Below are 21345 nucleotides of genomic sequence, written 5' to 3' on the forward strand. Positions count from 1 at the left end.
GGGGGAGAAACAGTTTCACATCCTAACAGTTTTGTCCTAATGTTACAGTACCTCCTGCCTAATGGTAAGTGAACAAAGAGATTATTGGACGGATGGAAGGGATCATTGACCACACTAAGGGCCCTCTGCACGCAGCACTCCTGATAAATATCATGTGTGGAAAAGAGACCCCAGTCATCTTCTCAGCTGTCCTTGCAGTCCTTCGTAGGGACTTGCGATCAGGTGACTTGCAATTCCCGTACCGGATGGTGATGCAGCTGGTCAGGACACTCATGATGGCACTCCTGTAAAAACGGGTCAAACTGGGGAGTGGTGGGGAGCCTCACTTGCCTCAGTCTCCTCAGGAAGTGTGGTTGCTTGACCAAAGAGGTAGTGTTGAGGGACCCTGTGAGATCATGCAGGTGAGACGAATGCATCAAAAATCTCCACGCTTGTGCTTCACTTGGTGTTGACGCTACCATATGATGGTACATCTACATCTTGAGGGAGTCCCTGATGGCTCAGTGCGTTAGTGAGATACTGCATCTCAACAGTTTTCAAAGTCCACCTCAACAAGATGTTAAATTCAATTCAATTATCCAGTAAATGCCAGGAAAAACGTTTTTAAATGTTGTAATAACCTGGAACTATTAAATGCAAATCCACATAAAAACTTTATCTTCACACACATCGAATTAACTTAAGTAAAATTCTTTCTAAAAAATGTTCTGATTGGCTTGAATATTATCCATGGGCATAGGTGACTTTGCAGTGAGGCCTTCTATAGATTGAGGTTAACTTATTTATCATGTGTGCATCAAAACATACTGTGAAATACATCATTTACATAAACAACCAACACATCCTAAGGGTACACTGGGCACAGCCCATAAGTGTCATCACACACTCTGGCACTGACGTAGCAAGCCCACAGTATTCAGCCGAACAACACAACAACAGCAACAAAAAAACTGCAGCAAATCAAGCCCTTCTCCTCCTTCCCACCCACTCACCCACTCACACAGAGGCAGTTCTCCAATCCCAGGATGGGCAGCCTCTTGGTTTCCAGCTTCCAATGGCCTCAAGGACTCAAGGAAGTTGGAAGTCATGCCTCCAACTTCCCCAGCAGATTTGCAGAGCCAGGGCTCTGGCTATCAGGCCTCAACTTCCGGACTTCCGATCGACTTTCGGACTTCGATCTTTGGAATTGACCCCAGAGCTCACCGACGACAGGACCCCAAAATACAGGCCTGGAACTCCGGACTCACCAGCTTGTATACCAAGGGAATTCCCAGCCATTGTGCCTCCTACCCACACAAACATCCCGTCCTGGGACCTGCCGACCTGGTGGAGGGGGGCTGCTAGCCCTTATCCTTGCTGATTTTCGTCCACAGATTTTGCTGGCCTGACATCCATCCACAGATGACCTTCATCACATGTCCACGTAGCTGACCTTTGAACGCTGAGCGGAGACCTAGTCTCCGGACTGAGCTCCAACTTCCTCACATCCCTTTTCCTAAACCTGCTTCCTAACTCTCTTCTGTATGCCCAAAATCAAACTACATCCATGATTAGAAAATCTGATAACACCCCTAGAGGGAAAATGGTTGCCTTGAGAAGAACTAGTTTCTGTGCCTCTGAACCAAGCATCTTCTGGAAATCAATGGGGAGATAAATTTGAACTCAATAGCTCCCACCATGTACAGCATCCTTCTGAAGATAGCTATCCAGGGATTATGCAATGCTCTTGATATCAACACCAGATAAGATTGCAGCAATGAGACAAAGAGTCATTTCATCTCTTCGCAGCATCACCCAAAAACTGACTGTACTATCAATTGGAATTTGTAGTGAATGGCCATTTCATTGATCTGAAGTGGAGTTACAGGCTAGCACAGATGAAGACTCAAGTTTGCCAGACACAACCCGTTATACTTTCACACAGCAACTGAAATAAAGGTTACAACAATTTGTATTTACATAACACCTTTAATATGGAAAGATGTCACAAGACATTATAAAGAATTCCAACAAAAAATGTAGTACGATTCCATGCAGTACAACACACAACTGACAGATTAGTTAAATAGTTAGGTTTAAAGATGCACTGTAATAATCGAGTGAGAGGAAGAAAAGGTTTATCACAAGATAGACGTGGATAACAGGCTCTTCTGGTCTAATGAGTCCGCACTGCCCAATTACACCCATGTAACCAATTAATCTACTACCTTTACGTCTTTGGAATGTGCAAGAAAATAGAAACACCTGAAGGAGACCCATGAGGTCATGGGGAGAACGTGCAAACTCCTTACAGTCAGCAGTGGAACTGAACCCAGATCACTGATGCTATAATAGCATTTACACTGACCACGACACCACCGTGCCACCCTGATCAGAAGCACAGAGGGAAATCCACAGCTTAGGACCCAGGCAGCAAAAAAGCATAACTGTGGAAAGCAGCCAGTGAGTGAGTGGGCCAGTGAAGGAGTGGAGCTTTGAGGTTTTGGCTCGAGAGATTCTGGCAGTCTTCGCAGTTGGACTGTGCAATCAAATCAATCAGGATTTGAATAGATCAGACTCAGCACAAAGCAGCTGATTGGGCAATCGAGTTCAGGTGACCACGCAGCTTGAACAGCTCAAACAAATAATTAGAGGGGTAGCTCAAGCAGAGCGGCCAGTGAGCGAGTGGGCCAGTTAAGGAGTGGAGCTTTGACTCGAGAGATTCTGGCAATTGGACTGTGCAATCAAGTCAAACAAGATTTGAATAGCTCAGCAGAAAGCAATTGATTAGACAATCAAGATTTGAATAGCTCAGACTCAGCAGAAAGCAGCCCAAGAGGTCGGGTGACCAAGCAGCTTGAACAGCTCAAACAGATAAATAGAGATATAGCTCAAGCGGAGCGGCCTGTGAGTGAGTGGGCCAGTGAAGGAGTGGAGCTTTGAGGCTTTGACTCGAGAGGCTTCGACGAGAAGAGGCGGAGGACGAGCTTGTTCCCAGTTAGTCTTTACAATGCCTCCTGAGATGGTGATGTGCCTCTCATGTGAGATGTGGCAGTCTTGGGGGAACTCCCCTCTCCCTCAGAGTCACATTTGCCAGAAGTGCATGTGGCTGGGTGACCTAGAAGACAGTGTAAGGAATCTGGAGCAGCAGCTGGATGACCTGGATGATGTAAGGGAGAATGAGGCAGTCATAGATGAGAGCTACAGGGAGGTAATCACACCTAGGCTGCCAGAAGTTGGTCGTTGGGTGACAGTCAGAGGGGGGAAAGCAAAAGTGAGTAGACAGGTAGTGCAGAGCACCCCTCTAGCCATTCCCCTGAATAATAAGTTTGCCGTCCTGGATACTGTTGGCGGGGATGACCGACCAGGTGTGAGCCACGGTGGGAGGGCCTCCAGCACTGAGTCTGACCCTGTGGTGCAGAAGGGAGGGATAGAGAAGAGGAGAGCTGTCATCATTGGAAACTCTATAGTCAAGGGAGCAGACAGGAGATTTTGTGGATGTGAGAAGGACACCCGCATGGTTTGTTGCCTCCCGGGTGCCAGGGTCCAGCCTCTGACCAGGTGCATGACATCCTGGTATGAGAGGGAAAGAAACCAGAAGTCGTGATACATGTTGGCACCAACGACATAGGCAGGAAGAGGGATGAGGTCCTGAAGTGTGAGTTTCGGGAACTTGGCAGAAGGCTGAAGAACAGGACCTCAAGGGTGGCGTTCTCAGAATTGCTGCCAGTGCTACGTGACAGTGATGGTAAGAATTGGAGGAGATGGCAGTTGAATGCGTGGCTGAGGAGTTGGTGCAGGGGACAGGGTTTTAGATTTTTAGATCTTTGGGATCTCTTCTGGGGAAGGTGGGACCTGTACAGATTGGGTGGGTTGCAACTGAACTCGAGAGGGAGCAATATCCTTGCAGGTAGGTTTGCTAGCATGGTTTGGGAGGGTTTAAACTAACTTGCAAGGGGGATGGGACCCAGCGCGATAGAGCAGTGAAAGAAGTGCACGGAGTAAAGCCAGATCCAACATAGAGGCTTTGAGGAAGAGAAGCAGAATAAAGGGTGTAAAGTTAGTAAGGTAGAAGGGCTAAAGTGTGTGTACTTCAATGCAAGAAGCATCAGGAACAAAGGTGATGAACTGAGAGCTTGGATACGTACATGGAATTATGATGTAGTGGCCATTACAGGGACTTGTCTGGCACCAGGGCAAGAATGCATTCTCAATATTCCTGGATTTCAGTGCTTTAAAAGCAATAGAGAGGGGGGAAAGGGGAGGAGGGGTGGTATTACAGGTCAGGGATACTATTACAGCTACAGAAAGGGTGGGTAATGTAGCAGGATCCTCTTTTGAGTCAGTACGGATGGAAGTCAGGAACAGGAAGGGAGCAGTTACTCTACTGGGGTATTCTATAGGTGCCCTGGTAGCAGCAGAGATACCGAGGGGCAGATTGGGAGGTAGATTTTGGAAAGGTGCAAAAATGACAGGGTTGTTGTCATGGGTAACTTTAACTTCCCTAATATTGATTGGCACCTGATTAGTTCCAAGAGTTTGAACGGGGCAGAGTTTGTTAAGTGTGTCCAGGACAGATTCCTGTCACAGTATGTTGACAGGCCGACTGGGGGAATGCCATACTAGATCTATTATTAGGTATGTACCGGGTTAGGTCACAGATCTCTCAGTGGGTGAGCATCTGGGAGACAGTGACCACCACTCCCTGGCCTTCAGCATTATCATGGAAAAGGACAGAATCAGAGAAGACAGGAAAATTTTTAATTAAGGAAGGGCGAATTATGAGGCTATAAGGCTAGAACTTGCGGGTGTGAATTGGGATGATGTTTTTGCAGGGAAATATACTATGGACATGTGATCGATGTTTAGAGATCTCTTGCAGGATGTTAAGGATAAATCTGTCCCAGTGAGGAAGATAAAGAATGGTAGGGTGAACGAACCATGGGTGACAAGTGAGGTGGAAAATCTAGTCAGGTGGAAGAAGGCAGCATACATGAGGTTTAGGAAGCAAAGATCAAATGGGTCTATTGAGAAATATAGGGAAGCAAGAAAGGAGCTGAAGAAGGGGCTGAGGAGAGCAAGAAGGGGGCATGAGAAGGCCTTGGCAAGTAGGGTAAAGGAAAACCTGAAGGCATTCTTCAATCACGTGAAGAACAAAAGGATGACAGGAGTGAAGGTAGGACCAATTAGAGATAAAGGTGGGAAGATGTGCCTGGAGGCTGTGGAAGTGAGCGAGGTCCTCACTGAATACTTCTCTTCGGTATTCACCAATGTGAGGGAACTTGATGACGATGAGGACAATATGAATGAGGTTGATGTTCTGGAGCATGTAGATATTAAGGGAGAGGAGGTGTTGGAATTTTTAAAATACATTAGGACAGATGAATCCCCGGGGCCTGACGGAATATTCCCCAGGCTGCTCCATGAGGCGAGGGAAGAGATTGCAGAGCCTCTAGCTAGGATCTTTATGTCCTCATTGTCTACGGGAATGGTACCAGAAGATTGGAGGGAGGCGAATGTTGTCCCCTTGTTCAAAAAAGGTAGTAGGGATAGTCCGGGTAATTATAGACCAGTGAGCCTTACGTCTGTGGTGGTAAAGCTGTTGGAAAAGATTCTTAGAGATAGGATCTATGAGCATTTAGAGAATCATGGTCTGATCAGGGACAGTCAGCATGGCTTTGTGGAGAGCAGATCATGTCTAACAAGCCTGATAGAGTTCTTTGAGGAGGTGACCAGGCATATAGATGAGGGTAGTGCAGTGGATGTGATCTAAATGCATTTTAGTAAGGCATTTGACAAGGTTCCACATGGTAGGGTTATTCAGAAAGTCAGAAGGCATGGGATCCAGGGAGTTTTGGCCAGGTGGATTCAGAATTGGCTTGCCTGCAGAAGGCAGAGGGTCGTGGTGGAGGGAGTACATTCGGATTGGAGGGTTGTGATTAGTAGTGTCCCACAAGGATCGGTTCTGGGATCTCTACTTTTCATGATTTTTATTAACGACCTGGATGTGGGGGTAGAAGGGTGAGTTGGCAAGTTTGCAGATGACACAAAGGTTGGTGGTGTTGCAGATAGTGTAGAGGATTGTCGAAGATTGCAGAGAGACATTGATAGGTTGCAGAAGTGGGCTGAGAAGTGGCAGATGGAGTTCAACCTGGAGAAGTGTGAGGTGGTACACTTTGGAAGGACAAACTCCAAGGCAGAGTACAAAGTAAATGGCAGGATACTTGGTAGTGTGGAGGAGCAGAGAGATCTCGGGGTACATGTCCTCAGATCCCTGAAAATTGCCTCACAGGTAGATAGGGTAGTTAAGAAAGCTTATGGGATGTTAGCTTTCATAAGTCGAGGGATAGAGTTTAAGAGTCGCGAGGTAATGATGCAGCTCTATAAAACTCTGGTTTGACCACACTTGGAGTACTGTGTCCAGTTCTGGTTGCCTCACTATAGGAAGGATGTGGAAGCATTGGAAAGGGTACAGAGGAAGTTTACCAGGATGCTGCCTGGTTTAGAGAGTATGGGTTATGATCAGAGATTAAGGGAGCTAGGGCTTTACTCTTAGGAGAGAAGGATGATGAGAGGAGACATGACAGAGGTGTACAAGACATTAAGAGGAATAGATAGAATGGATAGCCAGCGCCTCTTCCCCAGGGCATCACTGCTGAATACAAGAGGACATGGCTTTAAGGTAAGGGTAATATCAAGGGGGATATTAGAGGAAGGTTTTTTACTCTGAGTGGTTGGTGCGTGGAATACACTGCCTGAGTCAGTGGTGGAGGCAGATACACTAGTGAAATTTAAGAGACTACTAGACAGGTATATGGAGGAATTTAAGGTGGGGGTTATATGGGAGGCAGGGTTTGAGGGTCAGCACACCAATGTGGGCCGAAGGGCCTGTACTGTGCTGTACTGTTCTATGTTCTATATCTCACAATGTGGGGAATGATTGAAATAGAGAAAAGCATGGAGCAAGGATTATAGGAACACAGAGCAGTGAGATTAAAGAAGCAGAGAAGGACTAGGCTATCTAAGTATCTGAAGACAATGCTGGGAACTAACATTAGCTAACAATGCTTCAGTGGGACACACACAAAATGTTGGAGGAACTCAGCAGGCCAGGCAGCATCTATGGAAAAGAGTACAGTCGATGTTTCAGACCTGCTGTCTTGCTGAAGGGTCTCGGCCCGAAACGTCAACTGTACTCTTTTCCATAGATGCTACCTGGCCTGCTGAGTTCCTCCAGCACTTGAGTGTGTGCGTTGCTTAGATTTCAGCAGCTGCAGATTTTCTCTTGTTTGTGAATGCCTCAGTGGGCATTGATTGAAACTTGTCTGGAATTAGGACACATGCTGCACTGCTTTGGTTACAATCAAGTTTGTGGAAGGTAAAAATCTGTAATGATTAGAATTTGCCGGGAGGCCAGTTAAGGTAAGTGACAAAATCAGTGAAGAGTATTAACAATTGGTTCACCTAATATTAATACACAGAACCTACAAGTTACAAAACAGACACGAGTCATCCCAAAATCGTGTGCAATTTCCATCAGATAAGTCTTCATTTAACTTACATTACCCACGCACAGTCAAAGTTATTCATGAAGCTACAGAAATTGTACCCACTGGCCCTGAAACATGATACATCACGATCATACATTCTGTTATCTGCTTTTTCCATTATTTCCAATCCAAAGATTTACAGCAACTGCAATTTAAGCTGTGAGAAGGGATGGGGATTGCTGTTTCTAACTGAATCTGTGTCTACATCTGCAGCATAAAGCTCACACATGTTGCAAGAAGCAGGGAAACCTAGTGGAGAGATTTGTATAACCTTTTACTGTTTGATGGAAAACAAGGAATGCTGGGACTACTCTGGAATAGAGTTCTGATGAAGGGTTTTCATTTCTCTTCCCACAGATGCAGCATAAGTATTTCCTAGATTTATTGCTTTTTTCAGATTTCGTTCACCTACAGTTTTCTTTTAAGTTTTCACTCACTATTCAATGAATATGGGAGATCTGTGGCTAGAGAGGGTGAAGTCTATTTGAAGACCCTCCCCAGCAGAACACCTTGTGTAATTAACCTATATTGTACTAAAGATAAAAACAAGAGAAAATCTTCAGATGCTGGAAATCAAAGAAACACACAAAATGCTGGAGGAACTCAGCGGGCCAGGCAGTATCTATGGAAAACAGTACAGTGGATGTTTCGGACCGAGATCCTTCGGCAGGACTTTGGTAGGTCTGCTGAAGGGTCTTGGCATGAAACGTCAACTGTTCATTTTTTCCATAGATGCTACCTGACTTGCTGAATGCCTCCAGCATTTTGTGTGTTGTGCTAAAGATGCTAAGTTAATAAAGAATTTAAAAAATAATGAGCAGTGCAATTTTATCAATTGTTTACCTCATATCACACAGCAACATAACATTCAGTCATTGCAGACCTTTTTTATGCCATGGGCCATACCATTAAGCAAGGGGTTCCCAGACCCCAGGTTCGGAACTCCTGACCAACATAGTCTTAACAGAGAGGAACATCTCATTCCACAGAAACATAAGCGGAGGAAAATTGAGCCATAACACGTGCCATCAGGTGGACTCAGTGATAAGTCTTGAGCATCTTAAAGGTGGGTAAGAGGTAAAGGGGGTGAGTGGGGGAGGAGGGTTGGAGCTGCTGATGCCACAGCTGCCAATGATGGGGAAAATAGGCTAAAATTGGAAGGATTGTGATGTAAAGGGCTCGTTGTGGTGCTGGGTTGTAGGGCCAGTGAAGATTAGAAAAATAAGGAGGCTGATGTCTACAAAATAAGACCTGTTTTTAGTTGGAGCTTTGTCAGACTGGGAGTTAATGTAGGTCAGTGAGCACACTAGTGAAAAACAGGAATTGATAATGGTTTTGTTATTGGACAGCAAAGTTTCTATCAACTCAGGCTTGCATTCTGATGATGGGAAGCTATCCAGAAGGGTAGCAAAAGCATCAGATTTCAAAGTGAAAATGACACTGAAGGTATAGACAATAGCTACACCTCATTGCATTCTGATAACTGCATAAAGAGCCCCTACCAACAACATCCAATCCCCCACTATTAAACATTTGCTTCTCTGATTCGGAACAGTGGTGTGTGAAATAATTATAAATCCCACTAACACTCACCTGTTGGAACTAATTGACGATGAAGAGCAAGGAGGTAAGTGAATTACTGACGGGTGATATTTGGGAACTGTACTCTTGTTCCCTACTCTTCAGTTTCAAGTTATTTATAAACAATGATTGAAACATAATGCACTGCAACATGAATTCTCTCTCGATATAATTTAACACAGCTTTTATACATGGTTTTAACATGAAACGTCCTCACAATCCCATGGGAGTATTACATTGGCCTTGCTGACATCAGAGGTGGCATTCTCCCACTGAAATGACATCACGTGCAAACCGTGCAATTATACGCCTGAAGCAGTCCGCATGTCCTGGTAGACACGTAGTTTCGCAAGAACAGAAAACCAGCCACCTCAGTCCGGCTTCCAGCAACAGGAAACTCACAGAAATACTGACTGCAGTAAACTGTTAAATAAACATGACTCTTCCAAAGCGATGCATTACACCCTCTTCGTCAAACCCCCTTCTCCCTGTGCACACTGATATCTCCCAGCACCAGGACACTCTAATAAACCTTCCGTTCTCTGGGCCCAATACAGGTGTAGTGCACATACGTACACACATGCTATATGGCAATCCAGTGGGCTAAGGGTTAAACTCCGGCTTCCAGTTTGAATGAACACACAGCAACCCGAACGCTACTTTATGTAGCAAGTGTAATGTGAGACCCACCCCTTCGGCGAAGGTAACTGCATCTGTCATTTCAGGAGAAATTGTATATCGAAATCACACATACTGACCGTCTGCTCCAAGTCTGGTACTCCAATGCGAATGATTATAGTGCTGGGCGCAGGATTGTCCATTTGGTGGCCGGTTTTAGCTGCTGTACTTGTCCTGATGGTGTGGTAGATGGTTTCCTCCCTGCTGAAACTCTCCTCGTCTTCACCCTCGCTGCAGTTGCAAGTATTCCGCTGCCGCTCCTCCTCATGTTTCCTGGATGTGGGGCTGAGAGGCATGCTCCGTGCACTAACCATCGACATCACATCACTGGGGGGAGACATAGAGAGAGAAAGCTCAAACCCTTAGGAAAACCCCGCACAAACACACATGCGTACCCTCGCCTGCATATAATATATATTCATGTATATATTACTCGCACACAGGTACAATTTCAAGCACATAATTAGGTATAAATGTACCCGGCAGCTTGCCTTATAAAGTGTCTAAAGCGTAGGAACACAGGGGGTTTCACATTAGCAATGATGGGAAAAGGAAATCTGTATTAAACAGGGGTCTGTTTGGTAGCGTTTATGCAGGTGTATAGCAGTTGTGTTAAAACCTTGGGCGACGACCTTAACATTATAGGGGCAATACAGGTGTGTGTCTACTCACACACAGACACACACATAATAGATTTATATGTGTGTGTGTGTGTATATATGTATATATATCTCCATAAGATAGTTATAGGGAGGGGTTTGCTTGCCTTGGGCAAGCTTCAAAAGCTGCATGAAGTCATATCAGGCTGGTGACAAAATGCTTATTCAAAAGGTATATTTCTGAAGCACCCTGAAGGAGAAAAATGTCAAGCAGGAGCCGAAGTATAGAGAGAAAATTCCAGTGCTCAGTGCAGACAAGTAAGGCACAACTACCAGTGGCTGGGTGATTAGAATCCAAGATGCTCAAGGGACAGGAATTGAAAAAAAAAGAGATATCTAAGAATTGGAAGGATGGAGAAGTTTAAAATTGATAAAGAAAATTGAGTGCATGAACACATTTAAAAATTAGATTAATAGTTCTGTAATTATGAATTGTGATTGGAGATCTGTGACCAGTAGTGGTCTGCAACGATTTATGCTGGGACCTCTGTGGGCTTGAATAAAAATATAGCTGATTAGAAAGTTTGCAAATGACACAAACGTGGCAGTCTTCTGGTTAGTGAGCAAGGTTGTCAACGGATTTAGCAGAATGTTGTCAACGGATTTAGCAGAATGTTAGCAGAATGTCGACCTGCTGCAAATGTGGACTGAGAAATGGCAAGTAGTGTTTAACCAGATAAGTGTGAGGTGTTAGGAAGGTCGAATATAAGAGGGAAGTTCAAACATAGAAACATAGAAAACCTACAGCACAATACAAGCCCTTTGGCCCACAAAGTTGTGCTGAACATGTCCCTACCTTAGAAAATAATAGGCTTACCGACAGCCCTCTATTTTTCTAAGCTCCATGTACCTGTGCAGGAGCTTAGAAAAATAGCTTAAAAGATCCTATCGTATCCACCTCCACCACCATTACCGGCAGCCCATTTCATGCACTCACCACTCTCTGAGTAAAAAACTTACCCCTGACATCTCCTCTGTACCTACTCCCCAGCACCTTAAATGTGTGTCTTCTTGTGGCAACCATTTCAGCCCTGGGAAAAAGCCTCTGATGATCCACATGATCAATGCCTCTCATCATCTTATACACCTCTATCAGGTCACCTCTCATCCTCCGTCGCTCCAAGGAGAAAAGGCCGAGTTCACTCAACCTATTCTCATAAGACATGCTCCCCAATCCAGGCAACATCCTTGTAAATCTCCTCTGCACCCTTTCTATGGCTTCCACATCCTTCCTGTAGTGAGGTGACCAGAACTGAGCACAGTACTCCAAGTGGGGTCTGACCAGGGTCCTATATAGCTGCAACATTACCTCTCGGCTCCTAAATTCAATCTCAAGATTGATGAAGGCCAATACACCATATGCCTTCTTAACCATAGAGTCAACCCGTGCAGCTGATTTGAGCATCCTATGGACTCGGACCCCAAGATCCCTCTGATCCTCCACACCGCCAAGAGTCTTACCATTAATACTATATTCTGCCATCATATTTGACCTACCGATGTTCTGTGCAACATGGGGAATGAGATAAGTTGTGCTGCAGTACTGCCTGCTCAACTGCTTCTGTAACAACTTTGAGAACGTTGTTATGTCTCCAAGTGTACATGCCGCTGGAAAGAGTGACTCTGCATGCACTCAAAATATGTTGACGTGTTCCCTTCTCGCCACAAGCAGCACACATGTCTGTCTTATCTTCATACCAGGTGCTAAGGTTGGCAGGTGTGAGCTGCTCTGCATAGAAAAGAAATGCGGAGCGGTTCCATCTGCCACAGAACATTCCAAGATAGATGCCGTTGTTCAGCACTTTCCCACCAGGTCCATGCCCCTTGTTTGGCCAGGCCAGCTGTTTTAGCTGACCTCTTCTCCTCTTCTACCTCTCAGATTTCTTGTTTTACAAGCTCAAGGCGCTCCTTACTTGTAGAAGATGACCACCACTTGTGGGTTGTCCATCCAAGTCCCTGGCAGCCTAACTGGATAGCCCCGACCATCTCCTTGTGCTTCAATCTAGACTCTGCTTCATCAGCTGCTACACGGGCTGACCACTTTCTGCCTGATCTCACATCTGGCTGGATGTTCTTGATGACAGGGTCTTTTGAGTCTCGAAGCATCAAGAATGATCTTACCTTGGCTACCTTGACCTCCTCAACAAGGGATCGTACTGGGATGGTAAGCTTTGCTGGCTACTGAGGATTGCAACATTGGTGACGCTGCTTGGTACTCCAAGCCACTTCTTCACATACTTGTTGACCTTCTGTTCCATTGCCTCAACATGGGACATCGCCACTTCATAGACAGTTAGTGGCCACATTATCCGTGGCATCAGTCCATACTGCAAGCACCACAACTTCAACTTGCCAAGCAAGCCACACTTGTCAACAGACATCAGACCTCTGATGATCTGTTCTCCTGTATCTTGAACCCTTTTGGTATCTCTCAGCTCCTCTGTGTACCATCGCCCGAGGCTCTTAACTGGTTGGTCCTGAATGGATGGAATTTCCTCTCCACAAAGGGTGAAATGAAAGTCAACCAGATTTCCTCTCCTAAGAACAAGGCTCCTTGACTTCTTGGTCTTGAACTTCATCCTTCCCCAATCCATTAGCTCCTCGAGTCTAGATAGTACATTTTCCACTACCTCCGTGCTAGAACCCAAAAGGGTGAGATCATCCATAAACGCTCGTATTGGTGGTAACTCCCCTCCGCCATCAAGTGTGACACCTGGTCACACTGATTCTGCAGCCCTCACAATGACCTCCAGGGCTAACACAAAAAGGATGGGTGAAATCGCACATCCCATTGGGATTCCAACATCCAAGCTCTGCCACCTAGTTGTAAATTGCTGAGTGGAAAACCTCATCCGGAAATCATTGTAGTACTGCATAACAAAGTTCCTCACCTTAGCAGGAATCCATAGGAATTCCATCGCAAACTCAATCAGGACATGGGGAACCGAACCATACGCATTCGCCAGATCAAGCCAAACTACAGCCAGATTTCTTCTCAACCTTTTTGACTCCTGGATGGTATGCCATATCATACTAGAATGTTCAAGACATCCTGGGAAGCCTGGTATTCCTGCCTTCTGCACAGATGTATTTACTAATCCATTCTCTATCACAAATGAAGATATTCTTTCTGCCAGAATGCCAAACATAATCTTCCCCTCTACATTCAGGAGTGAAACTAGTCAGAACTGATTCAATGTAGAAGAATTCTCTTCCTTCGGGATGTATACTCCTTCAGCCTCACTCCATGACAAAAGAACAACACCTTTAACATCTTTAACAATCTCCACAAGTATTTCCTCAGCTCTTCACACTTCTTGAACACCTTATACGGCACTCCATTAGGTCCTGGCACTGATCCTGACCTTGCCTTTCTGATGAACCATTCGACTTCTGCCAGTTTGGGTTCTGACAGATCGAACTTCACTCCTGGCTTGGTAGGCTTCACAAGCCCTGAAATGCCAAGCAAAGGAGCCTCCCGCTGTTTGTTAGAGTAAGTGCTTGCCAGGTGATCCTTAAGTTCTTGTTGAGAGATGTTAAGCTGCCCGCTCTTACTTTGTTCAGTTTCTTTGTGAAATCGTGAGGGTTCTCAAAGAATGACTTTTTTGCTTTCTCTCTCTTGTTTCTCTTTTTACATTGTGACTCTGCACGATGGAGTGATGCTAACTTTATTCAAAAATGCTCTCGGAGATCAGCAAGCCCTGACTTGTCACCCTCACTTGCTACCTTCCACCTCTGTCTCAACGATCTAAGCTCTCTCCTCAACCTACTAATCTCCTTCTGGCACCTGCTTGGTTGCTGTGTGAGCTTTTCTTTCTTTAACTCAACCAAACCAAACCTGTATTTTCCAACATCATAAATCATATCGCCCATCACTTACAATTTTCTCTTTGATGTTCCCCTGAGAGTGTTCTCCAACATCATACTGATATCCTCATCAAACACACGCCAAGCCTTCTCATCTGCCATTGCTGGCCACTTGATCTTCCTCTTCTTCTCTACCTCCTCACCACCGCCATCGTGCGAAGGATCTACCTGGGTACTGTGGTCTGAAACCTGGCCTGGGTTATCTCTCGTCTGACCTGGAGTATGATGACTCTCTCCAGAGCGAATCACTGTGGCTTGTGAATCAGTGGTTGGAAAGACTACATCATCTGTGCTTGGTGAAGTAATCTCATCTTCATCCACTGGGATGGAATAGCACCTCAAATTTGCTTGGTGGACTCGTAAACCTTTAATGCTGGAAAATGCTCTCCCACACCAACACACTGGACACTCAGAGCCTCTTATCCTAGCTCTTGGTCGTAGTCGTTCCCTATAATTAACTGTATCCGTCCGATTGGGTCCATCATTCTCCATCCCTCTTGGAGGACCCAGAGGGTATGTTTCTCCATATAAACTAGAAGCTTCAAGAGGTGGGTGCTCTTCTGAGCTGGTGCCCGGACTGCCAATCCTGACACCCCCAGTGCCAGTCTTTCCTGGCTGTCCGCTGTCTCTCCACACTGTCACCGGACTATTCCCGGTTGCCAAGCAGACTATTCCTGGTAGTCAGGAAGAGAAACATTGCTTTGGCTACACTTGGACTATTATGAACATTTCTCGTCACCACACTGCAGTAAGATGTGGAGGCTTTGGAAAGGGTGCAAAATAGGTTCACCAAGATGCTGCCTATAATGGGGGGGGGTGCGGTGGGGGCGGGGGGTGTATGAGCTATAAGGAGCGATTGGACAAACTTTGATTATTTTCTCTGGACCACTGGAGGCTGAGTGACTTGATGAGAGTATATAAAATAAAGAGTCCTTTTCCCAGTGTGGAAATATCAAATACTAAAGGGGAAACTGTTTTAAGAAGAGGCGGGGAAACTTAAAAGAAGAGATTTACATGTAAAAGTTTTTTTTGTATAAAGAGTGGTAAATGCCTGGAATATGCTGCCAGGAGAAGTGGTAGCAGCAGCTACTGTACTGTGCAAAGGTCTTGAGGACAGATATAGAGTTAGGGTGCCTGAGACTTTTAAACAGTACTGTAGTAATTTTACGTTTTGCACTGCTGCTGCCTCAAAAGAAACACATTTCATGCCCCTGATGTCAATATGGGTCTCTTTTGCGAACTGAGAGTGGGAAGGGGGTGGGGAGAGGGGAACCATGGTTGGGAAAAGGGGAAGGAGCAGCGAGCACCAGAGAGACATTCTTTATTGATCAATTATCCAATTGATTGGAATCAAATGACTTTGCCAGGTGGCTCAGGGCTAGGTGTGTCTGCACCCATGCCGCTCCCCACCTCTGACACTCCTTCCCTACCACCTGTCCCACAGCCTCCATCCTTGCACTCCCAAAAATCCTTTGCTCCTGCCTGATTTACAAACTTGATTTGTGGATCATTGGGCTCTCTTCCAGGGAAGGTGAGACCTGGACGGAAGAGAAGGTTTGCACCTAAACTGGAGTGAGACTAATCACTAATATCCTTACAGGAAGGTTTGCTGGTGCTGCACAGGGGGGTTTAAACTGGAGTTGCAGGAGGATGGGAATCACAGCAACAGAACAGATAGTGTAGTGGTTGTGGGGAAAGATGTTATTCAGCCTACAAAGTCAGGAATTGAAATATTGAACATGGTAGGACGAATTTCAAAGCAAGGAGTATTGTAGGAAAGGCAGGTGAGCTGAGGACGTGGATCAACATGTGGAATTGTGGCATTTTAGCCATTACTGAGACTTGGTTTGCAGGAGGGTCAGGGACTGGCAGCTCAAAATTCCAGGGTTCCATTGTTTTAGATCGGGAGGGATTAAAGGGAGAAGGGTGGCATTACTAGTTAGGGAAAATGTCACTGCAGTACTCAGACAAGGCAGGAGCAAACTTTGTCAAGAGCTCACAGATTGTTTCAAGAAACGTAACAGTGTGATAGTAAGTGACTAACTTTCCACATATTGACTGGGTCTCCCATGCTGTAAAAGTGCCAGATGGAATAGAGTTTGTCAAATTTGTGCAGGAAAGTTTCCTTAATTAATTCATAGATGTCCCAACTAGAAAGAGTGTGATACTAGATCTCCTATGAGGGAATGAGACAGGGAAGGTGACAGAAGTTTGTGTAGGGGAACACCGCATTTTTTATCATAATGCCATTAGTTTCAAAATAATTATAAAGAAAGATTTGTCTAGTCCTCGAGTTGAGTTTCTAAATCGGAGGAAGACCAATTTTGATGGTATTAAAAAGAATCTGGCAAGTGTGGATTGGGACAGGTTATTTTTTCACAAACGTGTGCTTGGCAAGTAACAGATCTTCAAAGGTGAAACTTTGTGAGTACACAGTTTGGATGTTCCTGTCAGAATAGAAGGCAAGGATAACAGATTCAGAGAACCTTAGTTTTCAAGAGAGGCTCTAGTTAAGAAAAAGAAGGTGTATAGTAGATACAGGCAGGAAGTAACAAATGAGGTGTTTGAGGAGTATAAGGAATGCAAGAGAACACAAGACGGAAATCAAGAGAGCTTAAAGAAGACATGAGGTTGTTCTAGCACACATGGTGAAAGACAACCCTAAGGGGTTCTACAGATATATAAAGATCAAAAGAATAGCAAGGGACAAAACAGGTCCTCTGGAAGATCAGGGTGGTCACATATGCATGGAGCTGAAAGAGACGGGAGATCTTAAATGGATTTTTTGCATCTGTATTTACTCAGGAGACAGAACAGAGTCTATAGAAGTGAGGCAAAACAGCAGTGAGGTCGTGGAAAGGAAGAGGCATTTGCTGTCCTGAGGTAAATTATGCTGGTTAAATCCCCAGGGCCTGACAATGTGTTCCCTCGGCTGCTGTGGGAGACTAGTGCAGAATTTGCAGAGGACCTAGCTGAGATATTTAAAATGTCCTTGTCCGTGGGTAATGTGCTGGAGAATTGGAGAATAACTAATGCTGTTCTGTTGTTTAAGTAAGGCTCTAAGAATAAATCAGGAAATTATACGCCAATGAGCCTGACCTCAGTATTGGGTAAGTAGTTAAGGTGTTCCAAGGAACTGGTTATACAAGACCATAAGACAAAGGAGCAAAATTAGGCCATTTGGCCCATTGAGTCTGCTCTGCCATTTAATCATGGCTGCTCCTTTTTTTCCCCTCCTCAGCCCCACTCCCCATAACCTTGGATGTCCTGTCCAATCAAGAAACTATCAAATTCTGCCTTAAACACCCCCCAAAGAACTGGCCTCCACAGTTGCCTATGGTAATAAATCCCACACATTTTCCACCCTCTGGCAACAGAAATTTCTCCCATCTCTGTTTTAAATGGATGCCCCTCTATCTGAGGCTGGATCTTATCATCCTAGACAGCCCCATCATTGGAAACATTTTCACATCTACCCGGTCTAGGCCTTTCAACATTCGAAAGGTTGCAATAAGATCCCCCCTCATCCCTCTAAATTCCAGTGAGTCCAGACCCAGAGCCATCAAATGTTCCTCATATGATAACCCTTTCGTTCCTGAAATCATCTTTTTAACCTCCTCTGGACCCTCTCCAATACCAGCACATCTTTTCTTAGATAAGGAGCCCAAAACTCTTCACAATACACGAGGTGAGGCCTCACCAGTACCTTATAAAGCTTCAACTCACATCCCTGCTCTTGGAACTCTTGAAATGAAGAGACAGTTTGTTCAGTGATGTCTATTATAAGTCAACAGACTCTCACAGCTACCTGGACTATACCTCATCCTACCCTGCTACTTGTAAAAACACCATCACCTTCGCTCAATTCCTCCGACTCCACCACATCTGCTCTCAGTATGAGGTTTTTCATTCTGGAATGAAAATCATGCCTTCTTTTTTCAAAGAAAGGGGCTTCCCTTCCTCCACCATCAATGGTGCCCTCAACCGCATTTCTTCAATTTCGTGCACGTCTGCTCTTACCCCATCGTTCCACCATGCTACCAGGGATAAGGTTCCTCTTGTCCTCACCAACCACCAGCCTCCGCGTCCAGCACAGAATTCTCCAAAACTTCTGGCACCTCCAACTGGATGCCACTACCAAACACATCTTTCCCGACTCCCCCGCCCCCCGCCCCCCACCCCCACTTTCTGCTTTCTGCAGGGATTGCTCCTTATGAGACTTCCTTGTCCATTCATCCCTCCCCACTGATCTACCTCCTGGCACTTGTCCTTGCAAGCGGAACAAGTGCTTCATCTGCCCTTACTCCTCCTCCCTCACTACCATTCAGGGCCCAAACAGTCCTTCCAGGTGAGGCGACGCTTCACCTCAGAGTCTGTTGGGATCATATACTATATTCAGTGCTGCGGGTGTGCCTCTTGTATATCGGTGAGACCAGGCATAGATTGGGAGACCACTTCGCTGAGCATCTACACTCCGTCTACCAGAAAAAGCAGGATCTCCCAGTGGCCACCCATTTTAATTCCACTTCCCATTCTCATTCTGATAGGTCTATCCATATACTCCCCCATTTCCGTGATGAGGCCACACTTAGGTTGGAGGAACAACACCTTGTATTCCATTTGGGTAGCCTCTAATCTGATGGCATGAACATCAATTTCTCATACTTCCGGTAATGCCTCCCCCCACATCACCATTTTCCACCCCCTTGTCCCTCTCTCATGTTATCTCCTTGCCTGCCCATCACCTCCCTCTGATGCTCCGCCCCCTCCACTCACACCTTTCTACGTTCTTCCATGGGCTTCTGTCTCTTTCACCAATCAACTTCCTATCCTTTTGCTTCATCCCTTCCCCTCCAAGTTTCACCTATCACCTGGCATTTCTCTCACCCTCCCCTCACCTTTCAAATCTACTTCTCAGCTTTACTACTTGAGTCCTGATGAAGGGTTTCAGCCTGAAACATTGGCAGTACTTTTTTCCATAGATGCTGCCTGACCTGCTGAATCCCTTCCAGCATTATAAGTGTGTTCCTTGGATTTCCAGCACCTGTAGATTTTCTCTTCTTCATCTCTTGAAATGAATGCTAACATTGCATTCCTCACCTCTGACTCTACCTGCAGGTTAACGTTTTGCGTGTTCTGCACAAGGACTCCCAAGTCCCTTTGCATCTCAGATTTTTGCATTTTCTCCCAGTTTAGAAAATAGTCTGCACATTTATTTCTTCTACCAAAGTGCATGACCATTTCATTTGACACTCTCTTGCCCATTCTCCTAATCTGTCTTTCTGTAGCCTTCCCGTTTCCATAACACTACCTTCCCCTCCACCCAACTTCGTATCACCTGCAAACCTGGCAACAAAGCCATCTATTCCATCATCTAAATCATTGATATACAGCATAAAAAGGAGCAGTCCCAACACTGACCCCAGCGTAACACCATAAGTCACATGGAGCCAACCAGAAAAAGATCATTTTATTCCCACTCACTGCCTCCTACCAATCAGCCAATGGTCTGAATGTGCAAGTAACTTTCCTGTAATACAATGGGCTCTTAATTTGGTATGCAGTCTCATGTGTGGCACTTTGTCAAAGGCCTTCTGAAAATCCAAATATACAACATCCACTGCATCCCCTCTATCTATCCTACTTGTAATTTCCTCAAAGAATTCCAATAGATTTATCAGGCAAGACTTTTCCTTAAGGAAATTATGTTGTCTTACCGTGTTCTGTGTCACCAAGTACTGCATAACCTCATCCTTAACAATGGACTCCAACATCTTTCCAACGTCTGAGGTCAGGCTAACTGGTCTATAATTTTCTTTCTACTGCCTTCCTCCTTTCTTAAGAAGTGGAGTGACATTTGCAATTTTCCAGTTCTCCAGAACCATGCCAGAGTCCAATGATTCTTGAAAGATCATTACTAATGCCTCCACAACCTCCACTGCTACCTCTTTCTGAATCCTAGGGTTCAATTCATCTGGTCCAGGTGACTTATGTACCCTTAACAGTCTTTCAGCTTTTTGAGAAACTTCTCCCTTGTAATAGTAACTGCACTCACTTCTCTTCCCTCACACCCTTCAATATCTGACATACTGTCTTCCACAGTGAAGACTGAAGCAAAATACTGCTTTAGTTCATCTGCCATCTCCTTGGGCCCCATTATTACTTCTCCAATCTCATTTTCTTGCGGTTCTATATCCACTCTCATCTCTCTTATTTTTTTACATATTTGAGAAAGCTTTTACTATCCACTTTGATATTGCTTGTTAGCTTGCTTTCATATTTCACCTTTTCCTTCCTAATGATTATCTACATTGCCTTCTGTTGTGTTTTAAAAGCTTTCAAATCCTCTATCTTCCTGCTAATTTTTGCTTTGTTCTGTGCTTGTTCCTTTGCTTTTACATTGACTTTGACTTCCCTTGTCAGCCATGCTTGTACTATATTGCCATTTGAGTATTTCTTTGTTTTTGGAATAAATCTATCCAGCACTTTCCTCATTTTTCCCAGAAACCCACACCTTTGCTGCTCTGCTGTCATCCCTGCCATCGCCTCCTTCCAACTTACTTTGGCCAACTCCTCTCTCATACCTCTGTAATTTCCTTCACTCCACTGAAGTACTGTTACCTATCAAATTTCAAGTTGAACTCAATCATATTGTGATCACTGCCTCCTAAGAGTTCTCTTACCTTAAGCTCCTTAATAACCACCTGTTCATTACATAGCACCCAATCCAGTATAGCTGATCGCCGAGTAGGCTCAACAATAAACTGCTCTATAAAACCATCTTGTAGGCATACAGCAAACTCACTCTCTTGGGATCCATTTCCAACCTGAGTTTCCCAATTGACCTGCATGTTGAAATCCCCCATGACTATCAATTCATTGCCCTTTTGACATGTCTTTCCTACTTCCTGTTGCAGTCTGTGGTCCACATTCCAGCTACAGTCGGGAGACCTGTATATAACTGCCATCAGGGTCCTTCTACCCTTGCAGTTTCTTAACTCAACCCACAAGGATTCAACATCTTCCGATCC

The 21345-nt window shown here is 45.0% G+C and overlaps 1 protein-coding gene across 14 annotated transcripts in view; it reads right to left on the reverse strand.

Moving 5' to 3' along the window:
* Nucleotides 1-21345, reverse strand: part of shank3a (SH3 and multiple ankyrin repeat domains 3a) — a 1072328-nt gene that overhangs the window by 816427 nt on the left and 234556 nt on the right. For 13 of the 14 annotated variants that reach the window (XM_072241114.1, XM_072241121.1, XM_072241124.1 and 10 more), the window contains one exon: nt 9869-10115. The exons of the other annotated variant lie outside the window; for it this stretch is intronic. In XM_072241114.1, coding sequence (XP_072097215.1) covers nt 9869-10108 — 240 coding nt within the window. In that variant the 5' untranslated portion in view covers nt 10109-10115. The remainder of the gene's footprint in view (nt 1-9868; nt 10116-21345) is intronic. 14 annotated transcript variants of the gene reach the window in all.

Source organism: Mobula birostris, chromosome 23 (assembly GCF_030028105.1).
Source record: "Mobula birostris isolate sMobBir1 chromosome 23, sMobBir1.hap1, whole genome shotgun sequence".
NCBI classification, from domain to species: domain Eukaryota; kingdom Metazoa; phylum Chordata; class Chondrichthyes; order Myliobatiformes; family Myliobatidae; genus Mobula; species Mobula birostris.